Source organism: Pristiophorus japonicus, chromosome 5 (assembly GCF_044704955.1).
Source record: "Pristiophorus japonicus isolate sPriJap1 chromosome 5, sPriJap1.hap1, whole genome shotgun sequence".
NCBI lineage: Eukaryota > Metazoa > Chordata > Chondrichthyes > Pristiophoridae > Pristiophorus > Pristiophorus japonicus.
In genome coordinates this window covers 231,448,026-231,469,620 of record NC_091981.1, presented here as the reverse complement: position 1 = coordinate 231,469,620, position 21,595 = coordinate 231,448,026, and the positions used below count along the sequence as shown (strand labels likewise).

General features: G+C 47.0%; 1 protein-coding gene across 1 annotated transcript in view; it reads right to left on the bottom strand.

The window, feature by feature from the left end:
• The window catches only part of LOC139264152 (MAM and LDL-receptor class A domain-containing protein 1-like), an 886,997-nt gene that overhangs the window by 591,662 nt on the left and 273,740 nt on the right, over window positions 1-21,595 (bottom strand). Inside the window, exon 11 of the mRNA XM_070880238.1 lies at window positions 6,547-6,653. Within this exon, the coding sequence (XP_070736339.1) occupies window positions 6,547-6,653 (107 nt within the window). The remainder of the gene's footprint in view (window positions 1-6,546; window positions 6,654-21,595) is intronic.

The following is a 21,595-nucleotide window of genomic DNA, read 5'->3' as shown; positions in this document are numbered from 1 at the left end:
GCTATCACCCCTCTCACACACTTTAGCGCTCAAAGGGAAGTGGTAGCGCTTGATTTAGCACTCCACTTCCCTCAGGGAGCGTTAAACCAGAAGTTCCAGGAAGCAGCAAATCGTTTTCGCCTGGCGATAATTTTGCACTCCTTCAAAAGTTATCACCCCAAATGGGACGCTACATGTTGTGTATAGAAGAACTCCACGAGGCTGAGTACTGTGAGGTAAACTTAGTATGACCATAGTCTTCTTTATTACAACTCCAGTGTGCCTAAACAACATGGCAGCCATCCTTTTATACTGGCCTTGCACGTGTGTGCAAGTGACCATTCGGACTCCAACAGTTGCGCCCTCTGGTGGCAAGTATTACATAGTTACATAAATAACATCACTCCCCACCCCCCAAAGTCTTCGGTACAAATCATTTACAAGTTGAGGCAATCCTGAGCCCTTCACTGCCTGGTTGATCGTCTAAGTTCAAACCCTAGCATGTGTGAGTTGGCCGGACGATTGCTGCATTGCACTGTGGCTGGTCTGACCGGAATGTCAGGAACGATGGGTCCGTCCTTGTGATTGACAGCGAGGTCAATTGCAAGTTGGGTGTGTGTTGGTGGATCGTCGATGGTGATGTCCTCTTCAAGTCATTCCTGGTTGTCAGTAAATCGCAATTTGGTCTGATCTAAATGCTTTCTGCACGTTTGGCCATTTAACAGTTTGATTATAAACATCCTATTCCCTTCCTTGGCCAAAACTGTTCCAGCAACCCACTTGGGACCATGACCATAAATCAGGACAAACACAGGGTCGTTAACATCAATGTCACGTGAAACAGCCACGTGATCGTAGTACATGTCAGCCGGTGTCGCCAGGTTTCCACGTGATCATTACAATCCGGATGGACTAGGGAGAGCCTGGTTTTGAGGGCTCTTTTCATTAACAATTCTGCCGGGAGAACTCCGGTGAGCGAGTGGGGTTGTATCCGGTAACTGAGCAGAATGCGAGACAAGCGGGTCTGCAAGGAGCCGTCCGTCACGTGTTTTATGCTTTGCTTGATTATTTGGACTGCCCGCTCCGCTTGACCGTTCGACGCGGGCTTAAACGGAGCAGACCTGACATGCTTGATAGCATTGCAGGTCATAAACTCGTTGAATTCTGAGCTGGTGAAACACAGTCCATTGTCGCTGACAAGGACGTCGGGCAAGCCATGGGTGGCGAACATGGCCCGGAGGCTTTTACTGGTGGCTGTGGACGTGCTGGATGACATGATTACACATTCAATCCATTTGGAGTAAGTGTCCACAACTACTAAAAACATCTTTCCTAGAAAGGGGCCAGCAAAATCTACGTGGATCCTGGACCACAGTTTGGAGGGCCATGACCATATACTCAGTGAAGCCTCCCTTGGTGCATTGCTCAGTTGCGAGCAAGTGTGGCACTGATGCACGCATGACTCCAAGTCCGAGTCAATGCCAGGCCACCAAACATGTGACTTGACAATTGCCTTCATCATGACAATGCCTGGGTGGGTACTGCATAGGTCGCGTATAAACGTTTCCCTGCCTATTTTTGGCAAAACCACGCGATTAACCCATAAGAGACAATCCGACTGGATGGACACTTCATCTTTGCGTCTGTGAAACGGCTTAATTTCATCTTGCATTTCCCCGGGAATGGCCGACCTGTTCCCATTTAGGACGCAACTCGTTACTAATGATCGCACAGGATCCTGGCTGGTCCAGGTCCTGATCTGGCGAGCTGTGACGGGTGACCCCTCGCTCTCAAAAAGCATCCATGACCAGTAGCTAGTCTGCGGGCTGCACTATTTCAACCCTAGTGGTGGGTAATGATAGCCGGCTGAGAGCATCGGCACAGTTTTCAGTGCCTGGTCTGTGGCAGATAACATAGTCATAGGCGGATAATGTTAGTGCCCATCTACTCTCTGAAAACAGTGAAATGAGCGGCATGTGGTCAGTTTCAAGCTCAAACCAAAATCCAAATAGATATTGGTGTATTTTCTTAACCCCATATACACATGCTAACGCCACTTTCTCGACCATACTATAGCCTCTCTCAGCCTTAGACAGACTTCTAGATGCATATGCAACTGATTGGAGGTTGCCCAATACATTGGCTTGCTGTAACACACAGCCGACCCCATACGATGAGGCGTCACAAGCTATCACTAAACGCTTACATGGGTCATAGTGTAATTTGTTTGAACATAGCAGGTTTCTGGCCTTGTTAAAGGCTGCGTCATGAGATTTGCCCCAAACCCAGTCGTCACCCTTACATAGCAACATGTGCAAAGGCTCTAACAATGTGCTCAACCCGGGTAGAAAGTTACCAAAATAGTTGAGGAGTCCCAGGAACAAACGCAGTTCCGTCACATTCTGTGGTCTGGGTGCATTCTTGATGGCCTCTGTCTTTGAGTCCGTGGGCCTGATGCCGTCTGCCGCAATCTTTCTCCCTAAAAATTCAACTTCTGGTGCCAGGAAAACACACTTGGAGTGTTTCAGCCTGAGTCCCACTCTGTCTAGGCGACTTAGAACCTCTTCCAGGTTGTGTTGCTGTTCGATGGTGTCACGACCAGTGATCAGGATGTCGTCTTGAAACACAACGGTGCGCGGAACAGATTTCAGCAAACTCTCCATGTTTCTCTGGAAAATGGCTGCAGCCGAGTGAATCCTGAAAGGGCACCTGTGGTATATAAACAACCCTTTGTGTGTGTTGATGCATGTCAGTCTTTTCGAAGATTCAGCCAGCTCCTGTGTCATGTAGGCGGAGGTTAGTTCCAACTTGGTGAACGACTTCCCCCCCCCCACCCCCCCCGCTAACGTTGCGAATAGGTCATCCGCCTTGGGTAACGGGTACTGGTCCTGTCGTGAGACTCAGTTAATTGTTACCTTGTAGTCTCCGCAGATTCTGACTGTGCTATCGCTTTTCAGCACCGGAACAATTGGACTGGCCCACTCGTTGAACTCGACTGACGATATGATTCCTTCGTGTTGGAGTCTGTCCAGTTCGATCTCGACTTTCTCCCTCATCATGTATGGAACTGCCCGAGCCTTGTGATGGAAGGGCCGTGCATCGGGGCCGAGATGGATCTTTACCTTGGTGCTTGTGAAGTTGCCGACGCCTGGTTCGAATAGCAAGGGAAACTTGCTCAGCACTTGAGCACATGAGGTGTCATCTACTGAAGATAGTGCTTTGGTGTCATTCCAATTCCATCTAATCTTTTCTAGCCAGCTTCTGCCGAACAGCGCTGGGCCATTGTCTGGAACAATCCACAATGATAGGTCATGCACAGCTCCATCATACAATACCTTCACTGCCGCACTTCCAATGACTGGTATGAGTTCTTTGGTGTAGGTACGCAGCTTTGCATTAATCGGGCTCAGTTTGGGCTTTTTTGCTTTATTGCCCCACAGTTTCTCGAAAGCCTTCTGGCTCATTATTGACTGACTCGCACCCGTGTCCAACTCCATGGATACTGGAACTCCATTTAATTTGACTTTCAGCATTACAGGATGGCTCTTGGTGGTGAAGGTATGTACCCCATACACTTCTTTTTCGGGTTGAGTTGCCTGTGCTGCGTGATCCGCGCCGGATCGATCATCCTCTGCCACATGGTATGTCGCAGCACATTTGCACATTCACTGGAGGTGCCCCATTGTTGCGCAGCCTTTGCACATGTAGTGCATGAATTGACATTGATGGGCCCAGTGATTACCCCCACAGCGCCAACACGGTGTAAATGGATTCACATTCACCCCTAATGGCGAACATCACAGGTCTTGCAGCCGCAGACATATAGGGCCTACCATATGCAGTTCAGTCTGCTAGCGATGTCATTTTATGCACAGTACTTGCCGGTCAGCTTTGATGTTGAGAAGATATCTGTTTGGTTTTGTCGTCCCGCAGCATTTTCCCCAACGCAGCTCCAAAATTGCAATGTCCTGCGAGGCGTATCATGTCAGCAACATAATCCGCCATGTCCTGGCCCCGGAGCAATGGTGCATGTAAAAACGATATCTGGCCATGAGGATACTCTCCTTCGGCTTGAGGTGGTCCCGAACCATCATGCACAACTCTGTATATTCCTTCTCCGTTGCTTTTGTCGGTGCAAGCACATTCTTGATGAGGCCATATATTTTAGGCCCACAGACGGTGAGAAGAACCGCCCTGCGCTTGGCCGCGTTAGTGTCTCCTTCCAGCTCGTTGGCCACGAAGTACTATCCGAGACGCTCGACGAAGGCTTCCCAATCATCACCCTCTACGAATCTCTCTAATAGAAACATATAAAGTAGGTGCAGGAGTAGGCCATTCGGCCTTTCGAGCCTGCACCACCATTCAATATGATCATGGTTAATTGTGCAACTTCAGTACCCCATTCCTGCTTTCTCTCCATACCCCTTGATTCCTTTAGCCGTAAGGGCCACATCTAACTCGCTTTTGAATATATCTAACGAACTGGCCTCAACAACTTTCTGTGGTAGAGAATTCCACAGGTTCACAATTCTCTGAGTGAAGAAGTTTCTCCTCATCTCAGTCCTAAATGGCTTACCCCTTATCCTTAGACTGTGACCCCTGGTTCTGGACTTCCCCAACATCGGGAACATTCTTCCTGCATCCAACCTGTCCAATCCCGTAGAATTTTATATGTTTCTATGAGATCCCCTCTCATTTTTCTAAATTCCAGTGAATATAAGCCTAATCGATCCAGTCTTTCCAACGGCAGTCATGGTTGCGTGAAGGTTTGTATTCTGTTACTCGTCACCAATTATTGTGTATAGAAGAACTCCACGAGGCTGAGTACTGTGAGCTAAACTTAGTGTGACCTTAGTCTTCTTTATTACAACTCCAGAGTGCCTAAACAACATTGCAGCTAACCTTTTATACTGGCCCTGCATGTGTGTGCAGGTGACGATTAGGACTCCAACAGTTGCGCCCTCTGGTGGCAAGTATTACATAGTTACATACATAACACTACACAATTTCTAGCCTCCTGTACTTAATCTAAGCAATAGTGCTAACAATCATGTGGAAGGATGTCTGTAATGCATTACTGAGGACACCAGTGGCAAGACAGACAACTATCCTTATTGTACATGTTCAGCAATCCTTTTGTGCAGCAAGTACTCACCCAAACTGCCTGCTTCTTTATTTTAAAGTAGCTAAAGTTCTTCAATGTGCAGAGGCTCTACTATTCCTATATTTAAATAATCTTCAGACATTTGACATCCCAACAGATGTTTTATCTAGAAGCCTTGAATGACTTACTTGATGCACTGTGTTCAAGTAAAAAGTTGGCCATGAAATGGGGATAGGGCGGGAAAGTGGAATGGAGGTAAAAGATCAGCCATGATCTTATTGAATGGCAGGGCAGGCTCGACGGGACGTATGGCCTTCTTCTGCTCCTATTTCTTATGTTCTTAAATTGTGCTGAAGGATAATGGTGCACAAGCACTTATCACTTCTGTCTCAAAATCTTCTCATTGGGTTGAACCCTCTGCTAAAACAGCAAAGAGAGGAATTTCAGACAAACACACTAAATACTTATAGGTTAGTATCACTTGGCATGGTTTCAAGGCTGTTATTTTTTAATTTTAGATGGCCACTGCTGACTTTCACCTCCTCCACCTGGGTCTCTAACAACCTTCAACATCCTGTCCTTTCCGAACTCTGCATTCTTCCCATGTGGCTGCACAAATGTAAAAGAAATAGAGGGAAATTTTTGCACATAAACAAGAGTAAGAGCTAAAAACAGTAGCGGCTGAGAAAAGAAGAAATTAAAATAGAAATGAACGAGAACAGTGAGAAAGGAAGTAACGGAGAAGAGTAAACGTAATGACAAGGTGAGCATTGCAGATGTATTTGTTTGCAGACTTACTGATATCTAGAGGGGCCTGAAAAGCAATGAACATTATTCGGTGAAGCTCAACCTGAAAAAGTTTGAGGAGCATTGCCCTAATACACACAGCCATTTTAAATTTGTTCTACAGAATGCTGGAGGAAGACTGAATTTGTACAACATGTTTGTTGGTATGACTAACTTTATTTCATGACAGATCATGGTAGACATGTCTTCATCCCATGGAACACATTTATCTCCAGGAGAAAAGCACATCGGGTGTAAAGTTCTTCGGGGTTCTCCCGGCACTGCCTTGTAACTTTTGCAGAAAGTAAGCGGAATCTCCGTTTATGGACGAACTTCCATCAACGTTACGGCAGCTGTACCTGAGTAGTCCCAAGGGAATTCACCCCCATATCCAACATAAATAGGGGTGGGAACAAGACCTGGATACCAGATAACAGGGATGGCAAGTGATACGAGAGGTAGATTCCCACCACCATCTGCTGCAAAACCTTTGAGGACTAGCTCAAGCCAACAAAATCTTCAATATTTACATGCTGCAGTGATTTGGCTTATTAATTGTTGGAGCCTTTGAGTGTTTAGGTTGCACCTTAGTTGAATGTGTAATTTGTTTTATTTTCTTCATGTCATGTTTCATAGTTAAACAAATTGCATTTTAGAAATGACTGATACATAATTACCTGACATGGAAAACCCTTGATTAATTGATTCTTTAAAACAGGACTGCCAAGTTGAATTGTATTCGTTGCTTGATGTTGTGAAGTCGTTTTGAAATAGATGAACATTCCTACCATATAAGAGAATGCAAAAACAACTATTTACTTATGTCATTTTAAAGCCATCTGATTCGTACAACATACATTTCAAAAAATAATGTTCGCTAATCCTCGGTTTGCAGTGCCGCAGGACCATTGCTAACTATTTGCTATTTAGTGAGTGAGCTAACATGATGTTTTCACCCACTATCTGGAACCAAATACCAAGCGATAATACCAGAATAAAATAGTATCTAATATTAAAGTTTGGGTTTCCAAATGCTGTACAATTTGTTCGACTTGTACACAGACATGTGAATTTTCATCAAGTTTCCCGCACCACCAGGGTAGCTGTACCAAACTGTTCTAGGCACCAGGACCAGGGGCCCAAAATCCCACATTGCCGTTTTTTGACATTATTTCAGTTTAACGGCTGTTTTTTTAGTCCGAAATAATGCTAAAAAAAAGTCCAACATTTTGGCAAAATAATTTGTCATTTTTGGCGCAGCGCAGAAACACCTCTGGTTTTGAGGGTGGAGCTCATTTTTTGCGCCGAAAAAGTGAGACCTGTTCTGCGCATGCCTAAGCATTTAGGTTTCCAGGGTAACGCAAGGCACAATGGGAGGGAATGAGCTGTCTCTCTTCGGTTCCCGTGGGAGGAAGGAACTGAGGGCTGAGGGCTGCTTTTATATCATTGTGTAGCGGGAACTTTACTCTGTAGCTAACCAGTGCTGTACCTGCCCTGGGACTGTTTTGTTGCTGAAACGTGAACTCCCCTTCCGAGCTACCGGACTCTGCCAACGGCTCGCAAATGGTCCACCGCGGCCGACCCTATCCCTGGCCAAATGGCCCGCCGAGTGTTTTATCACAGTAAATATTAAGTCCTTAAAAATAAAATAACTTTCTTTTATAATGAAGTAATTCAAAGATAATATTGCATCACTGCATTCAATAAGAACATAATAAATACAGATCAACACAACTAATCAATCATAAGCCCTGTTTAATGCCAATTGCGATCAAACTCCGACTTGGCAAGGTAAGGTTTTAAAACGTGGTCCTTAGCGCTGTCCTTAAAAATATCCTTATTGACGAAATTTACAAAAATGGGCAAAAATGGCATTATGGGTGGCTGTGACCTCGAGTGACGTCAGAAAAATGATACTTAGAAAAAACGTCCGTTATCTGTTAAGGACGGCATTATACCATTGGCGAAACTTGCAAAATTAAGTTAGCTCCAAAAAACGCTTTGTGAATTTTGGGCCCCAGGGACTTCCGCCTGCCATCCTGACTCTAACAGGAACCCAACCTATCTTCCTGGGTCAACAGCAACAACAACTTGTATTTATATAGCGCCTTTAACATAGTGAAACATCCCAAGGCGCTTCACAGCAGAACAAGGAGACAAAAAATTTGACACCGAGCCACATAAGGAGAAATTAGGGCAGCTTGGTCAAAAAGGTATGTTTTAAGGAGCGCCTTGAAGGAGGAAAGAGAGAAAGAGAGGCAGAGAGGTTTAGGCAGGAAGTTCCAGAGCTTAGGGCCTAGGTAACAGAAGGCATGGCCACCAATGGTTGAGCGATTATAATCAGGGATGCTCAAGCAGGCAGAATTAGAGGAGCGCAGACATCTCGGGGGGTTGTGGGGCTGGAGGACATTTCAGAGATAATTGGGAACGAGGCCATGGAGGGAGTTGAAAACATGGATGAGAATTTTGAAATCGAGGCGTTGCTTAACTGGGAGCCAATGTAAGTCAGCGAGCACAGGGGTAATGGGTGAGCGGGATTTAGTGCGAGTTGGGACACAGGCAGCCAGGTTTTGGATCACCTCTAGCTTACGTAGGGTAGCATGTGGGAGTCCAGCCAGGAATGTGTTGGAATACTTAAGTCTAGAGGTAACAAAGGCATGAATGAGGGAATCAGCTGCGGATGAGCTGAGGCAAGGGCAAAGACGGGCGATGGTACGGAGATGGAAATAGGCGGTGTTGGTTATGCTGTGGATATGGGCTCAAAAGTTCAATTCAAGCTTAAATATGACACCAAGGTTGCAAACAGTCTGGTTCAGCCTCAGACAGAAGTTGGGAAAGGGATGGAGCCAGTGGCTAGGGGACGGAGTTTGTGATGGGGACCGAAAACAATGGCTTTGATCTTCCCAATATTCAATTGGAGAAAATTTCTGCTCATCCAGAACCGGATGTCGGACCAGCAGTCTGACAATTTAGAGACCGAGGAGGGGTCGAGAAAAGTGGTAGTGAGGTAGAGCTGGGTGTCATCAGCGTACATGTGGAAACTGATGCTGTGTTGTCGGATGATGTCGGCAAAGGGCAACATGTAGATGAGAAATAGAAGGGGGCCAAGAATAGTCCTTGGGGGACATATGCAGGGGGGCTCCCAGCGGGATCCCTGACAGCAAGTGGGAGCCTGACAGTGCCACAGCAAATAATTCTGCTATGCTGCAGTGGAAGCACTACTACAGCACCCAAATAGGAGGGGGGACCACTTAAATGGACAGAAGATCCCCAAAGGCTACATCTAATTTTTTTTAGGACATAGGTCCTCAGCAAGGGAGAGATTGGGCTGAAATGGCGAATTTGGGACTTTCCCGTTGTTACTCCAGGGACTATCGTAAGGTGGCCTGGATATCGGTGTGGCGAATGGGAGGGAAATGGAGGAGCCCAGGCCCCGCCTACCTGTCCGCATTTCAAAGGAAAATGAGCTGGTGTGTATAACGAGCAGCCAATCCGCTACTGCCTGCTTTGCATCCCCAAAGTTAAATTTTACTCCTAATAGTACTCAGCATTTCATCAACTCGTTCATTAAAGCAGCCACAACCACTGAAGCTATCCAAGGTAATTGATTTGCAGTTTTCATAGAAAATTGGATGGAATTGGAGAATACAATTCCCCAAAATTTTAATCGAAATCTGGAAAATCCCATGAAATTGAAATAGAGCTTAACTGATTCAGTCACCGTAACTAGTGGCTATAATGATAAATGGGCAGAATTATGGAATACAAATATCATAATTCCATGTCATAAAAATGGACCTTGACTTATTCAGTCATGATATTGCTAAAAAGATGTCTTTCAGACTGAATAAAACCTTCTTCCAGCAGTGTGTTGAGAAAGCAGTGTCAGCTTTTCAACTTTTCAGCAGTGTCGACTGAAACTTTTGTTCAGTTTTAAGTTGCTGAGACTAGGAAAGAAGATACACTGTTCAAGTAGTTTATCCTAAACTGGCTCCCACAGCAGATAAAATAAATAGAACATCCATCACGATTACACAACGTCTAATCGGATAAGAGTCAGTCTGGTCGCATAGACTTTAATTTTTTTAAATTCGTTCACAGGATGTGGACATTGCTGGCAAGGCCGGCATTTATTGACCATTCCTAATTGCCCTTGAGAAGGTGGTGGTGTCGCCTTTTTGAACCGCTGCAGTCTGTGTGGTGAAGGTACTCCCACAGTGCTAACTTTGTCGTAGTAATTTAGGAGGGCACTTAAGAGTCAACTACATTGCTGTGGGTCTGGAGTCACATGTAGACTGGCTAAAGACATTCCATTCCTAAAGGAATGCCTTTGTGAACCAGATGGGTTTTTACAACAATCCAATAGTTTCATGGTCACTATTCCTGATACTAGCTTTATGATTCCAGATTTATTTAATTAACTGAAATATCCCCAGCTGTTGTGGTGGGATTTGAACTCACATCTGGATCAGAAGTCCAGGCCTCTGGATTACTAGTCCAATAACATAACCACTATGCTACCGTACTCCTAATATAGGCACAGTTGCCCCATGCCCTAATGTTATGGTAAAAAAATTAAAGGTCATCACATTTTCAGTGTAAACACTGGGGGTAGATTTTACGAATGAGATCTTCTGGCACATAGCTTCGCACAATGGGAGCACATATTGGGAACTTGAGCGTGGAGTTCAGCTGTCCCGCATGACTTTCTGTCCATTTATTTTGCTTGAAGCTCTGTGCCAACAGCAGTAATTAAAACATCTATTCCTCAATATGAACCCTGTGATGAGATTATTGCCTCATAATAATCCCAGCTATCTCTTATTCCTCTTCCTGTGACTTTGAAGTCCCTTTGTGTCATGTATCCAACCAGCATTGTAACCCATGTATAATCTGATCTAAGTTGTACACTGTGAGAACAATGACCACGAGGTGGTGAACTTGTGGGAGACACTCCTAATCTAGACCTTCAGATATAAAAGGGGAAGCTCCACCCACTTCCATCACTTGAGTGCTATGGAATAAAGGATAGGTCACAGACTGACCTTCTCTCAAGCATGGGCCTCATGTGCATTTATACTGTATAGTAAGGACGTATCAATGGCGACGAGAAACTAGGATTTAAACCACGCGAGCATGGCCACGAGCAGAACAGATGAGAGGTACTGTGTTAAGGAATGGTTGGGACAGAGATTCAACATTGTTAAAGCAGCACACAGTTCTCCAGGCAGACAAGGGCAATCGGCCATGCCCCAACATGTAGTCGAACCCAGAGGGGGAGTTCGACAGAGACAATGGCAAGCTGAACGGCGATTCACGCCATTGCAAGGGACAATGCGGCCAGTAATGGGGCCATCAACACCTGTTAATGGCGCACTCAAGGACAATAACAGGGGCAGTCAGGGACGATCGACAGGCAAGGGACCTTTTGTTTCAAACAGCAGCTCATGTTGGAGGCGTGGAGGCACACACTCAGCCGGAGTTTGCAGAGATGAGTAAAATACCTGCAGAAATTGCAGAAATGAATGCTGGGGGAAATCGCTGGAAGGTGAAGTTCAGCGAGTTCATGTGGAGCACGTATACAGTTCATACACCAGGACGCCACCGATAATGATGAAAGTGCTCCTCAATGGCATCCCAGTATCAATGGAGCTAGACACGGGGGCCAGCCAGTCCCTGATGGGTATCAAACAGTTCAAAAAGTTGTGGGCGTCCAAGGCCAGGAGGCCAAAATTATCGCCGATTGCCGCACAGCTACGGACATACACAAAGGAGATCATTCCGGTGCTAGGCAGCGCCACGGTCGTCGTGACCCACAAAGATTCGGAGAACAGGTCGCCACTCTGGATTGTCCCAGGGGACGGTCCCGCACTACTGGGGAGGAGTTGGCTTGCTGTCATGAACTGGAAATGGGGCGATGTCAATGCAATTTCCTCTGTGGAGCGAGTATCATGCTCACAGATCCTGGACAAATTTGACTCATTATTTCAACCCGGCATTGCCACTTTCATGGGGGCCAAGGTAGTGATTCACATAAACCCGGACACCAGGCAGGTACACCACAAGGCCAGAGCGGTACCGTACGTGATGTGGGAAAAGATAGAAAGCGAATTGGACCGCCTGCTGAGGGATGACATCATCTCGCCAGTCGAATTCAGTCACTGGGCGAGGCCGATTGTGCCGATGCTCAAGGCGGATGGGTCGGTCAGGATATGTGGCGATTACAAGGCTACCATCAATTGGGTGTCACTCCAAGACCAGTACCCGCTACCGAAAGCGGGACCTCTTGGGCGACGCTATCCGGTGGCAAACCTTTTTCAAAATTGGACCTGACCTCAGCTTACATGACCCAGGAGCTGGCGAGTGAGTCAAAGAAGCTGACCACCATCACGACACACAAGGGGTTGTTTGAGTACAACAGATGTCCGTTTGGGATTCGCTTGACCGCCGCGATCTTCCAACGAATTATGGAAAGCCTCCTCAAGTCGATTACAGGGACGGTGTTTTTTCAGGACGAAATCACGGGTTACGATACTGAAGAACACCTCCACAACCTGGAGGAGGTGCTACGCAGACTGGATCGGGTAGGGCTGCGACTGAAAAAGGCGAAGTGCGTCTTCCTGGCTCCAGAGGTAGAATTCCTGGGGATGAGGGCAGCAGCAGACGGAATCAGCCCTACTGCGTCCAAGACAGAAGCGATCCAGAGAGCACCCAGACCCCATAACACGACGGAGCTGCGTTCATTCCTGGGGCTCCTGAACTATTTTGGTAACTTTCTTCCCAAATTGAGCACGCTGCTCGAGCCGCTACACGTGCTCTTATGCAAAAGTCACGAATGGGTCTGGGGGGACAGCCAGGAAAGGGCTTTTAATAGAGCACGCATTTTGTTATGTTCCAACAATCTGTTAACGCTATATGACCCATGTAAGAAACTTGTGTTAACCTGCGATGCGTCTTCCTATGGTGTCGGGTGTGTGTTGCAGCATGTCAATGCCAAGGGTCAGTTACAGCCAGTAGCTTATGCCTACAGAAGTCTGTCCCAGGCAGAAAGGGGCTACGGGATGATAGAAAAGGAGGCGCTCGCATGTGTATATGCGGTAAAGAAAATGTACCAGTACTTGTTTGGCAGGAAATTTGAGCTGGAGACAGATCACAAAGCCCTAACGTCCCTTTTGGCCAACAACAAGGCCATAAATGCAAACGCATCGGCCCGCATACAGAGGTGGGCACTCACGTTAGCCGCCTATGACTATACAATTCGGCACAGACCGGGCACCGAAAACTGCACCGATGCACTCAGCAGGCTCCCACTAGCCACCACTGAGGGGGCTACCGAGCATGCTGCTGAGATGGTCATGGCTATTGAAGCTTTCGGAAACGAAGGCTCACCCTTGATAGCCCGTCAGATTAAAATCTGGACAAATAGAGACCCGCTATTGTCTCTAGTCAAGAAATGTGTCCTGAATGGGGACTGGGCAGCCACGTACAGGGCATGCCCTGAGGAATTTAAACCATTTCACAGGCGCAGCGATTGCCTACTGTGGGGAAACCGCATAGTCATGCCCCAGATGGGCAGAGAGGTGTTCATCAGAGATCTCCACAATGAGCACCCGGGCATTGTCACGATGAAGGCGATTGCCAGGTCACACGTTTGGTGGCCAGGGTTAGACGTAGATCTGGAACTTTGTGTTCGCAGGTGCAACACGTGTGCCCAGCTGGGCAATGCGCCCAGGGAAGCCCCCCTTAGCCCCTGGCCATGGCCCGCCAAGCCTTGGTCACACATCCATGTGGACTACGCAGGTCCTTTCATGGGAAAAATGTTTTTGGTTGCAGTAGACGCCTACTCCAAATGGATCGAGTGTGACATTTTAAATTCAAGCACATCCTCTGCCACGGTAGAAAGTCTACGGGCAATGTTCGCCGCCCAAGGTCTACCAGACATCTTGGTCAGCGACAATGACTTGTGCTTCACAAGCACTGAATTCCAGGACTTCATGGCAGGCAATAGAATTAACCATGTCAGAACGGCATCGTTCAAGCCGACCTCAAACGGCCAGGCAGAACGAGCAGTGCAGATAACCAAACAGGGGATGCTCAGAATCCAAGGGTGTTCCCTACAATGCCGCTTATCACGCCTCCTGTTGGCCTATAGATCCCGACCACACTCGCTCACAGGGGTTCCACCCGCAGAGCTGCTAATGAAAAGGACGCTCAAAACCCGGTTATCCCTTATACACCCCACCATGAAAGAAATTGTCGAGAGCAGGCGACAGTCACAATATGACTACCATGAGAGGAATGCAAGGATGCGATGTATTGATGTAAATGACCCTGTTTTTGTCCTCAACTATGCTGCAGGGCCCAAATGGCTCGCAGGCACTGTGGTTGCCAAAGAGGGAAATAGGATTCTGGTAGTTAAACTTACCAATGGACAAATCTGCCGCAAACATGTGGATTAAACAAATAGGAGGTTCAGCAACCCCACAGAAGAAGCAGAGGAAGAACACGATATAGAGTTCACTCCTCCACATGTAAATGAAGACAGGAACCAAAGGGAGGAGAGCCCAGTCACTGTGGGCAGTCCGGACAGGCCTGAGGCACCGCAAACAGCAGACACTCAGGCCAGCGCCCAACAATCGGAGCCCCAACTCAGGCGCTCCAGAAGAGAGCATAAACCACCAGAGAGACTCAACCTGTGATCCCAATAAGACTTTGGGGGGGATGGCACCAGTGCATTGCTGCCCGGGAAGCCTAGGATGGCCTTATAATGGCCAGATTTACTTAACTTGCTCCAATGCACCCATATGGCTGTTACATGCTGTACTAAGTTCCCACCCCCAACAACACCATAAAGCAGCCCTATAATGACCATGCCACTCCTCTCACCCAAACCCCATAGCTCAAGGTTAATAATGTCTCACCATTCACTCCAAGTGAAAAAGCCTCTTCCCAGGTAGAAGGCACAACTGGACAAGACTGGGAAATGGTGCAAAGAAATACATTTATCTGTGCCATAAATATAACTGAAACTTATCACTAACATTTTTTTATGCACTCATGTGCATACCTTTGTGCATCTCGGATTGTGTCTTTTTTTTTCCGAGTGCTTCTATGAGGTTCCACTCCTGTGGCTTCAGCAGAGGTAGAGGCAGGCTGCTCACTTCCCTGCGACTGGTGAGACACTTTTTCTGATGTCCTTTGGGTTTTGGAGCCTGTGAGGTCCCCGCCAAAGCCTGCTCCTCATGCAACTGCACAGGGGCTGACTCAGCCATCGACATCCGAGGAAGCATGTGGGGCTCTGACTGAGGAGGAGGCAAGGGGGTAGAAGTGGGAGTGCTTTGAGAAGACCCCCACCCTTCCATGTCCCCTCTCACCTCTCACCTTCATCTCTCTCATGAGCTACCCACACTTCCCTGCTGGCAAGGAGCTGGAGAGCATCTTGCTGCATATCAGTGGGGCGATGCAGGCCCAAGGCTACATTTATATCCCTCCTCGAGATGAGATCTATGAATTTCTGCAAGCATATTCTCATGTGACTGGCACATTTGCTGCTCTGTGCAGGTGTCCACCCTTTCCATGGAACAGCACATCATCACCATCACCTACAAGGTGGTGGTGCTCATGTTGAAGATGGACTCCTCCATTCTCTGGACATTTGCAGACATCGCAACTGCAAAAGCTGCCAGAGCCTCATGCAATTGTTGCTGCCCCTCCAGGATCGCCCTCTTTCTCGATGGCCTCCGAGGCTCAGCATCTGTAGAAGATCCGCAGAACTTAGAGCACCCTGCACCCTCCGGCGAGAAGTCTCCACTGCTGTCCCTGTCCACACCATCTTCTCTTGCTCACTTGTGATATGAGAGAAACCAGGTGACAACACTACTCTATCTCTCACAGGACTCACTGAAATATGTGTATCTGTGTGGTGCTGGCTGGGCTTGGGTCTGCTTACACTGCGCCCTCAGAGAATGGAGCTTCCTCTGAGGAGTCGTCTGCCTCCTTCAGCTGGACAGTGGGGGGTTGGGGGAGGGGCTCTTGATGGACCTATGGGAGAGTAAAGAGATTAATTAGAAGTGTTATATTGAGAATGGCTAATGTTACCATTATGCACATGATGACATTTCACTGGCTGCTGACATCAGTCACCATATGAGTGACTGCTGTATGCCATGTGACTGTATGAGATGTAATTCTGTCGCCAGGTTGTTGGGATGTCCCCCACTGTCAGCAGCTCTGTAACTCCAGAGATCTCCAGGGCCGCCTCCTCTGCTGGAGTCAATTGAGTGAAGACCGGAGGGCCACCTGCGCTTCTCTCCCTCTCCCTATTGTTCTGGGCTCTCTTCTCCTGCATGGAGGGAAAGAAGAGAACTTTGAGTGAGGGTAATGGAACGAGTGTAAGGAATGGATGGGCTACATCTGTAGAGGGTGACTATGAGGGAGTGGTGTGACATTGCCAAATTGTCTCCTTCTGTGGTGTTATGGCTAGGATTGCATTAGGATGAGGGTGAGTGTCAGGGGTGGTTCGTCAGATGGGGATGTGAATAAGTACATAGACAGAGAGGGATGGGCGGTTTTGTTGGTGTGAGGAATGATGTGCAGATGTAAGCTTGGGAAAGCACAGTGATGGGGTTTTAGTGACAGGCACATCAGCTTGTGGGTGAGTGTGGCATTGCACTCACCTTTCCTGACCTCATTAGATCTTTGAATCTTTTCCGGCATTGGATCTACGTCCTCCTGACCACATCCCTGCTACTGACCTCCTCTGCCATCTCCAGCAATGCCATTTTTGTGTCTTTGGATGGTCGTCTTCATCGATCGCCAGGAAAGAGGATCTCCCTGTGTGCCCTTACTCACCAGAACTTACAGGGAGGCATCTCTCCACATGTGCAGTGGTCCTATCGAACCTATCGAACTGCGTACAGTTCTAGTCGCCATATTATAAAAAGGATATACAGGCACTGGAGAGGGTGCAGAGAAGATTTTCAAGAATGATATCAGAAGTGCGAGGGTATACATATCAGGAAAGGATGAACAGGCTGGGTCTCTTTTCTCTTGAAAAAAGGCTGAAGGGTGCTCTAATAGAAGTCTTTTAAATTATGAAAGATATTGTTAGAATGGATACAGAGAGGATGTTTCCACTTGTGGGGATAAACCATAACTAGATATCATCAATATAAGATAGTCACTAAGAAATCCAATAGGGAATTCAAAAGAAGCTTCTTTACCCAAAGAGTGATGCGAATGTGGAACTCGCTATCACAGGGAATGGTTGTCGCGAACAGTATAGATGCATTTAAGGGGAGGCTAGACAAGCATTTGAGGGATAAGGGACTAGAGAGTTATGCTGATATATTTAGATGAGGAAACACAGGAGGAGGCTCAGGCGGAGCATAAATGCTACATTTAAACGTTGGGCTGAATGGCCTGTTTCTGTGTCGTATATCCTATGTAATCTGTTGTGTTCATACTCTATTTGTTTGTTACCGGTCACTGGACAGGCATTAGGACACTGCGGGAGCTATTCACAATTGCTGTAAATGCCATGTATTTATACTTGGGTTTACTAGCCACCAGCTGGCGCCACTGTCGGAGGTCATTGGGCTGTGCGCACGTGTGTGTGGCCCAGGTATAAAAGGCCAGCCATCTTGTAATGTAATCACTTTAGACCCTAATAAAGCAGAGCCAGGTTTGTACCTGTTCGGAGTTTACAGTATTCAGTCTATTGAGTTATTGCATACACAACATTTGGCGACAAGGAAACAAGAACCTTCGCATGCAAAAATGAGCACAATTGGAATTCTGGAGCGATTCGTGGAGGGAGAAGATTGGGCAGACTTTGTAGCCCACTTGAACCAGTACTTCGTGGCCAACAAAATGGAGAAAGAAGCAGATGTAGTTCGGCGCTGTGCGGTCCTCCTCACGGTTTGCGGTCTGAAAATCTATGGACTCATAAAGAATCTCCTCTCGCCCTTAAGTCCAATGGACAAGGGCTATGAAACATTGTGTGCTCTGTTACGTGACCACCTCAAACCAGATGAAGGCATTATCATCTCAAGATATCGATTCAAAAAACACATTAGTTCTGAGGACCAGGATTTATCGGAATTCGTTGCCGACCTAAGACGTCTAGCTGGACCGTGAAAGTTCAAAACTGCATTGTCAGACATGCTATGGACTTCTTTGTAATCAGCATCAACCACGAGGTGATCCTGCATAAGCTACTGGCGGCGGAGAAGCTGGATTTGCGCAAGGCCATCACGATTGCCCAGGCATGCATGATAACGGACAAAAGCTTAAAGCAGATATAATTGAAAAATCAGAACTCAGAAAGTACTGTAAACAAGATAGTATCGTCGTTTGGCAGAGCTGCATATGGCAGGGCCTACCCGACTGCGTACGCAAAACCCGTGGCTGCTCAAAGTCCACCAATGGGAATGAATCCGATATCACTGTGTTGGCGTTGTGGGGGCAATTCATTGGCATCATCAGTGTTGGTTTAAACAGTATATTTGTAAAGGTTGTTCGAGAGTTGGGCATCTCCAGCGCATGGGTCTGCAACTGAGCAAGCGTGCTGTGACACATCACCATGGAGGATGATGACCAGTCTAGCGTGGATCTGGATATGCAATCCAAGATACCAGAAGAGGAAGTGTATGGACTGTATTCATTCCTAACAAAGAGCCAACTGATAATGATTAATGTAAAACTTAATGGTGTGCCCGTATCTATGGAATTGGACACGGGTGCGAGTCAATCAATAATGAGCCAGAGGACATTCGACAGGCTGTGGGATACTAAGGCTATGAGGCCTAAGCTGAGTCCAGTCAATGCCAAGTTGCGTACGTACACTAAAGAACTCATAATGGTGATTGGTAGTGCAGTAATCAAGGTGCAGTATGATGGTGTGGTTCACGATTTACCGTTATGAATTGTTCCAGGCAATCGTCCAACACTGTTTGGCACTTGAGCACATGGAGTATCCTCCTCCAATGACAATGCTTTGATCTCGTTCCAGTTCCATTTGATTTTTTCTAACCAATTCCTGCCAAACAGTGTTGGCAGGAATTGTTAAGAAAAAAATCAAATGGAACTGGAACAAGATCAAAGCATTGTCGTCGGAGGAGGATACTCCATGTGCTCAAGTGCTGAGTAAGTTCCCCTTGCTGTTTGAATCAGGCATCGGCAATTTCATGGGAGCCAAGATACACATCCACGTGGACTCGGATGCAAGACCCGTCCATCATAAAGCTCGGGCAGTTCCGTACATGATGAGGGAGAATGTCGAAATCGAACTGGACAGACCCCAGTGTGAAGAGATCATATCACCAGTCGAATTTAACGAATAGGCCAGCCCCACTGTTCCAGTGTTGAAAGGTGATGGCACTGTCAGGATTTGTGGAGACTACAAGGTTAAGATCAACCGAGTTTTGAACCAGGATCAATACCCATTACCGAAGGCTGATGACCTGTTTGCAATGCTAGCCAGGGGGAAATCGGTCACAAAACTGGATCTGACGTTGGCCTACATGACACAGGAGCTGGTCGATACATCGAAGAAACTTACATGCATCAACACTCATAAAGGACTGTTCATCTACAACAGGTGCCCTTGTGGAATTCGCTTGGCTGCAGCCATATTTCAGAGGAAGATAGAGAATATGCAGAATTCCGTCCCCAGGATCATCGTGTTCCAAGATGACACACTGGTCACAGGTCGTGATGCTAGTGAACATCTGAATAACCTGGAAGAGGTTCTACATCGTCTGGACAAAGTGGGACTCAGACTGAAATGTTCGAAGTGTGTCTTCATGGCACCGGAAGTCGAATTCCTGGGGAAGAAAATTGCTGCTGACGGTATCAGGCCTACAGACTCGAAAACCAAGGCCATCAAAAATGCACCCAAGCCTCAGAATGTGTTGGAGCTGCATTCGTTCCTTGGTCTACTCAACTACTTCAGTAATTTCCTACCTAGATTGAACACCTTATTAGAACCACTGCACATGCTGCTAAGAAACGGCGACAACTGGGTTTGGGGTGCAGCTCAAGATAGAGCTTTTGAGAACGCTACCAATCTGCTTTGCTCTAACAAGTTGCTGATACATTATGATCCGTGTAAGCGTCTAGTATTGGCCTGTGATGCTTCATCATGTGGAGTTGGTTGCGTGCTCCAACAGGTTAATGAGACGGGCAAATTACAACCTGTTGCATATGCTTCAAAAAGTTTGTCAAAGGCGGAAAGAGCCTACAGCGTGGTAGCGAAAGAAGCACTAGCCTGTGTGTATGGGGTTACAAAGATGCATCAGTACCTGTTTGGTCTTCGGTCTGAACTGGAAACAGATCACAAGCCACTCATTTCATTGTTTTTGGAAAACAAAGGTATCAATACCAATGCACCGTCCCGCATCCAGAGGTGGGCGCTGACATTATCTGCCTATGATTATGTAATTCGCCATAGACCTGGCACCAAGAAGTGTGCCGGTGCATTGAGCCGTCTGCCGTTGCCCACACCGGAGGTGGAAACGCCGCAACCGGCAGACCAACTGTTAATCATGGATGCTTTTGAAAGTGAAGGAACCCCTGTCATGGCCTAACAAGTTAAGACCTGGATATTATCGGTTGTGAAATGTTGTATCCTTAGTGGTGATTGGTCTGCCATACCCAACCAAATGTGTGAGGAGACCAAACCTAACATCCGTCGCAAAGACGAACTATCCATTCAATCAGATTGTATACTGTGGGTTAATCGTGTTGTTATGCCCAAGAAAGACAGAGAGAAATTTGTGCATGATCTACGTAGCATGCATCCCGGTATCATCATGATGAAAACCATTGCCAGGTCTCATGTATGGTGGCCTGGAATTGACTCTGATTTGGAATCATGTGTGCATCAGTGCAACACTTGCATGCAGCTTAGTAAAGCACCAGCGGAATCATCTCTGAGTCTGTGGTCGTGGCCATCTAAGCTATGGTCCAGGATCCACATCGACTTTGCAGGTCCCTTCCTGGGAAAAATGTTCTTAGTTATGGTGGATGTTTATTCCAAGTGGATAGAGTGTACAATCATGTCATCCAGCACATCCACAGCTACCATTGAGAGCCTTCGTGTCATGTTTGCTATGCATGGTCTGCCTGACATCGTTGTAAGTGACAACGGATCTTGCTTCACCAGTATGGAGTTTCAAGAGTTCATGAAACTCAATGGTACCAAACATGTGAGGTCAGCACCATTCAAACCCACATTCAATGGACAAGCAGAGCATGTGATCTAAACCATCAAGCAGAGTATGAAACGTGTAACTCAAGGTTCACTGCAAACTCGCTTGTCAGGCATATTGCTTCGTTACAGGATAAGGCCCCATACGCTTACCGGGGTCTCCCCTGCTGAACTATTGATGAAGAGACGTCTCAAGACCAGGCTCTCTCTTGTCCACCTTGACTTGAATAATCGTGTCAGAGTCAGCAAGGGTGTCATGATCGCGCTACTGTGTCACGCGACATTTCTGTTAATGATCCTGTGTATGTACTGAATTATGGTCAAGGTCCCAAATGGATCGCTGGTACTGTTACGGCCAAGGAGGGTAACAGAGTGTTTATCGTTAAGCTCAAGAATGGGCAGATATGCAGGAAACATGTCAATCAGATAAAGCTGCGGCACACGGATGAACCGGCACAGTCTGAGGAAGACACAATCAGTGACCAACCAACCTACCCTCAGTCATCAGAGGACTC